General features: G+C 34.0%; 1 protein-coding gene across 3 annotated transcripts in view; it reads right to left on the bottom strand.

Moving 5' to 3' along the window:
• Positions 1-912: 912 nt before the first annotated feature.
• CWF19L2 (CWF19 like cell cycle control factor 2) overlaps positions 913-6,000 on the bottom strand; it is a 200,925-nt gene continuing 195,837 nt past the window's right edge. For 2 of the 3 annotated variants that reach the window (XM_033413428.2, XM_033413429.2), the window contains exons 17-18: positions 4,931-5,032; positions 913-2,178 (exon numbers count right to left, since the gene is read on the bottom strand). In XM_033413428.2, coding sequence (XP_033269319.2) covers positions 2,035-2,178; positions 4,931-5,032 — 246 coding nt within the window. In that variant the 3' untranslated portion in view covers positions 913-2,034. The remainder of the gene's footprint in view (positions 2,179-4,930; positions 5,033-6,000) is intronic. The other variant, XM_033413430.2, reaches the window with a different exon arrangement.

Raw genomic sequence — 6,000 nt, 5'->3', positions numbered from 1 at the left:
CAGAGGAGGTGTAAATAGTCCTTTAGCACTGGACTTGAACACACTTGGCACATATCTTGCATTAGAACTTATATTGTGCTGTAATTATTTTTTTTTTAACATCTTTATTGGGGTATAATTGCTTTACAATGGTGTGTTAGTTTCTGCTTTATAACAAAGTGAATCAGTCATACATAAACATATGTTCCCATATGTCTTCCCTCTTGCGTCTCCCTCCCTCCCACCTTCCCTATCCCACCCCTCCAGGCTGTCACAAAGCACCGAGCCAATATCCCTGTGCCATGCGGCTGCTTCCCACTAGCTATCTACCTTACTACGTTTGTTAGTGTGTATATGCCCATGACTCTCTCTCGCCCTGTCACAGCTCACCCTTCCCCCTCCCCATAACCTCAAGTCCGTTCTCTAGGAGGTCTGCGTCTTTATTCCTGCTTTACCCCTAGGTTCTTCATGACATTTTTTTTCTTAAATTCCATATATATGTGTTAGCATACGGTATTTGTCTTTTTCTTTCTGACTTACTTCACTCTGTATGACAGACTCTAGGTCTATCCACCTCATTACAAATAGCTCCATTTCGTTTCTTTTTATGGCTGAGTAATATTCCATTGTATATATGTGCCACATCTTCTTTATGTAATTATTTTTGAACATATCTCTTGCACCACTAAACTATGAAATAATTTAAGGTATAGGAAGTATTTTTTTATTTTTGTACTACCAGTATGCAACAAAATGCCCTGCAAACAAATGTTTGTTAACTCACTGATTGAATAAATGAATGTTAAAGATTCCTCTGAGACTTTGCAGCAAGGCCAAAAGAGTCTGAAAACAGCGAAAAATAAAATACTATCAAGTATCAAGTATGTGATAATAACTTAAATCCAATTTGTAAATATTGAGAATCTGAAACCATTAAACTTCCAACTTTTATCAAAATTTTAAAACTTCAGATAGAACATAAACATTTCTCTTTTTTCAAGATACTAAAGAAATGAGATGTCAATATTAAAAATAACTACATCGAGTTAGGAGTTACTCTAGAGTACATGTCACATTGATTCTAAATATTCAACATTTCATGACAAAACATCAAGGTTCCGCTCCAAAAAAATCAACATCTTTGAAAAAGGGTTACTACAAAAATATCTTCCATATAAAAAATAAAGTAGGAACACTCTTAGAGACCATGGCCATATTTTATATGTATAGGGTTTTTCTCTTCACACCAAGTGTAAGAATACAGGAAAATGAAGAACCTTAGATCATATGGGACAACAGAATGTGTTCCTGACACTAAAAATACTCACATTACTTAAGATTTTGTAATAATCAATACAACCTCAAAATGATGATTTGGCTAAAATTTTTAACTTTCATACAAACCCCAAACAACTGTAAACTGTAATTTTTGGAACAATTACTTTTAAAATCACCAAAATTCAAAGACACTATTTAAAAATACAGAAATAAAAACAAATCATGAACATGTTATATACCTTATTTAATTCTTAATTACTTTTGGGACATTCTTTATTCCTTTAATAAAAAGAATAGTAGTAATATATATGCTATTGGTAGAAAATTAAGAGCTTCTATAAAATGCTGTGAAAAGAAATTTCAATTATTACTAAATATGCCAACTCTTAGTTTAAAAAATGCAAAAGAAGCTAGTCAGCAGACTCAAACTTGAAGCAGACCCGCTTCCCTCTGAAGCAATGATTTGCTATACTTCCTAGATAATCCTTCAGAAAAGTCTTTCTATATGTTAATATAAATAGTTCAGAATACCAAGACAGAGGTACAGAACAGGACATGAACAGGTCACATGACATAACTGGTCTTGCTCCACAGTTACTACAATGAAGTCCACAGGAGCAGGTGGGGAAGGAAACCGACACAATCCAATGATGCAGTTGTCATTAAACCCAGATCATGATTCTCTTCCTATTACCTGATGATCAGTTGTTTAGTTAGATGCAATGGAAATAAAACTGAAAGAAATATGAAGAGGAAATAAAAAATGAAAGGTATGTCTCAACATTTTTTATTTTTGGTGAAGTCAAATGGTTTCCACCACTGAGCAAACTGCAGTACTTTCTTCCTCTGATCCTCAAAGCTTTCTCGGATCCCTTTCCTCCAAAGTCTTGGTTCTACATCCAGCATCCCACCAATGATTTCCTTTCAAAGAATGAGAAAAATACAAACACGTGCATGTATAAATACTAAAAACAGGAATGAAACTATTTCAATTTATTCTGTTACTAAATATAACATTAAGTAGTTCTCCGTGAGGATCAAATTTTACATAGGTATTAGTTTCAAGTTAAAAATAAACATTCTTTTCATTTAGTTCTAACTATGCAAACCCTGTGATTCTAGGGGTCCTAGCTGTGTCTCCTGTCAAACAATTTGTCTATTTTGTTGCTTGTTAACACATCTATCAGACAGCAGCAAAGGGGAGGAAGAGAAAATGGAATTTAACTAATTTGGTCCTTATTAGCTGCTCTGGTAAAAGTTTGAAGAAAAAGTTGATCAACATGTAGCAATTATTAACTTGGTTGTTCAACTACAGTTGAATCTCCGGCTAATGTTCTCCCTACTACCCAGTATAGTTAAAAGCCAGTTTCTTCTACTATTAGCTGTAGATATTTTTTCAGGAAACAAAATCATATTTTAGTACTAATCTAAGCAAACCAAGAATTAGAAATTATAAATCACCTTCATTTAAAAAGTCACATTCCCAAGCCCTGAAAGGAATGGATTTCTGACTGTCTGCTTATTACTCTAGATCATTTCCTTCATGATCCTCTTCCTGTGCTATCAGCTACAGAAATTAATCAAATTTATGATAGTGAGTATCCATGTACAGAAAGATATGGGGGAGATTTATAATGCTTCGAGGAAGGGAAGTACGGTAATACAGGAAAATCTTGGGCTAAGGGTTGAGTTCTGCACATTCAGTCTAGGTCTGCAGGATTGTGTGGTAAGACCTTGGACATAATCACTCTAAGACATAGGTTCTTCATCTTAACAAATATACTAAAGGGACATACTATGTACAAACAAGTGCCAAATATTGTAGGGGATACAGAGATAACTAAAATACATTTCTCTGTCTTCAGAAAGCTCATAACAGAATGTGGAGCTGTGGTGGGAGTTATAAAGCAGAATAAGGCAAATGTCAAAGCAGACTACATGGAAACTCAAAAAGAAAGAAGATTCTAATTGTTGGATAAATCAGGAAAAGCTTCATGGAAAAGGAAATCTCTTTTCAGTGGGAAAGGGAAATAAAGGGGTTAAGAGAGACATAGTTTAAAAAGAGGGCACATTTAGATTTAATGCAAGAGTTTCTTGGCACCAGCCAATCACTAGCAATGTAGTTTAAGAAAGCCTAGCTTATAAATTGATCTAAAACTGTCTATAAAGCATCAAGTTTTGTCTCATGGGTACCATATAAGGACTGATTCTTGTTCTGTTACTGAAGCAGATGTTAATGGAAAGAGACCAACCCTTCTTGCTCTCTAAACAACTGCAGGCTGAAGGGAGTTTTGGTCTCATAGGCTGTTTCTTGGAAAGAAGATTTTGGAGAAAACGGATCAATGATGTAATGCTAACTAAAGAAGCTTTCCTTTTAACATTAAAACAGTATCATAAAAATCATAGCACATGCATAATATTGGGGGGGGCGATCTCCCAATTAAATTTATGCAAGTTAAAAAATTGATATTTTATTTCATTTTCACTAGAATTAAGTTTTCTTTTTTTGAAAGAAATAAATGCAGATTCATAAAGCTTTGAGTTATAAAGCTCTATTGAATAACAACAGAATTTTTCAGAGCAATGAAAACAAATTTCTTTCTAATTAACTCTGGGAAAAGATATTCTGAAAAATTCTCAGACAAGTTTCTGTAACATATCTCAACAGTTCATAGATGAATGTGATTTTAGGCCTCTAGCTAACCTTTAAGGATAACAGCATAAACATTTTTGAGTCCAAACCTCTTACATGTCACTATTCTTTGCAGAAAATGATCTTACACAGGAGATGAAAGTGGGGAGGAAGAACAGGGAACAATGGACAGAGTTCATCTAGGCTCCTCTAATTTAGAGAGAAAGGCCTGAGTTATACTAGATTGAAAGGTCACTTCTAGAGCTGTTATTGCCCAGACTTCTTTTGATTGCTTCAATAGCTACACTAATTTCATTCTAGTCCCTGATACTAACTTACATACTTCCCAGATACTCAGTAGACCTTAAATTTAAGGACTATAACCCTAGAAGGCAATCTGTAGTAACAGAAAAAATCCACTAGCAAAAAATGAAAGATCTACACTCTAGTATCTGTCCAGAAACTATCTGTGTGAAATGAGTGACACATTCTTGGACTATATCGTTCTTAATTATAAATGAAGATGTGAGATCATTTGTTCTCTAGTTCAACCATGAGCTTATGCACCCCTTGTTTCTGTCACTTAGCACATGACCATGGGGAAGTTATATAGCCTCTCTGTAGCTCAGTTTCATCATCTATAAAATGAAAGTATAAAAATATCTATATAATAAGAGTTATTGTGAGCATTAAATGAGTGCTCAGAACAGTAACAGGCTCATTGTAAACCCTCAATGAGTGCGTTATCATCATTATCAATTATCATCAATCACTCTCAGCACAAGCCTGGCTGACTCCACAGGAAAAACATTATAGTCACCATTGACACTGTCAACAAATGTTTGTTTACAAAGTAATATTCCTGTTATAAATATTCTGGGATATATTTATTAACAGTTTCTGGGTACTCCCTCTAAAACTTGGGTGGAACAGTAATAACCAACTTCACTATATATTGTGCCCAAAGTTTTGATTTCCCTTCAAAAGAAAAGTGTTACAAAATTGCTAAACTCTGGTACTTTACTAAATTTGTGAGCATACCTTTCCAAAGTAATGAGGGAATTTGTGTTGATCTTCAATGACATGGGCAAACCCTCCCTGGAGGCCAAAATTCACAGAGAAGTAAGGTAAGCCTCTGGGTACCTAAATAAACAGATAAATCACACATGAATACAGCATGAAATCAGAAAGTTATGCTTAATCCCTCTTCCTAATTAAGCATCCCTCAAGACAAACGTATACACTGAATTTCCAGTTCTATAGGTATTTAAACAATAACCTAACTTCTTAAATAAAACATTTCATTTGGTAGCCTTTCAGCTAGATAGTGCTTTATAATATCTAGCAATTATAATCAGAACCAATTATTTTTGTCTTATGGGGAAACAGGAAAGAAAAGGCATTTTTAAAATATATAACAACCGAGTAATTTTCCTTAAACTATGCAAATAGAGATTAAGGATATACTTTCTTATATTTTCCTCACAATGCAGAGGTATAACATTCCTGAGATTATACTGCTATTTATTGATCAAAGATAAATTAAACATGAACAATCATAGTTTTTTATTAACTGGTGAGGTGGGTATAGAAATTTTTAGTTTACCAACCTTGTTTCAAAATATTTCCATGATTAGCTATTATCTTTCCCTATCTTTTATCCCTCCCTCTTTCTATACACACTCACGCACAGACACACAAACACACACACACGTGTGCATGCATGAAGTATTTTAAACACTATCTTGATTGGAAAAGGCCATAATTTCTAGCTTTAAAAGTTAAGTAGATCTTGTGTCCTTGCAAGTTTTTCCTTCAAGCCCTTATTCTGTCACTAGAAAGTATTCAAACTGTCAATTTAAAGTAATATCTCTCTCCTCTAATACCCTTATACAGTCAGCATTTACTAATTTTGGCAGTGAATTACATATTTCTACTTAACTATATATATTTTGTATTGTGTCCTCAGGAAGGCATGACTTGGAAAGAGATAGTATGGTACGGTGGAAGAAGAGTGGTCATCTTGAAATAGTATAAAGCAATTAAAATTGGGGATTATAAAGACTTGTTCAGGTTATAGGAAAAGCATAATTAAAAAATAATCAGTTTAC

Source organism: Orcinus orca, chromosome 8 (genome assembly GCF_937001465.1).
Source record: "Orcinus orca chromosome 8, mOrcOrc1.1, whole genome shotgun sequence".
Classification (NCBI taxonomy): Eukaryota; Metazoa; Chordata; class Mammalia; order Artiodactyla; family Delphinidae; genus Orcinus; species Orcinus orca.
The sequence above is the reverse complement of the archived record's forward strand: the minus strand, read 5'-3'. Positions and strand labels throughout refer to the sequence as shown.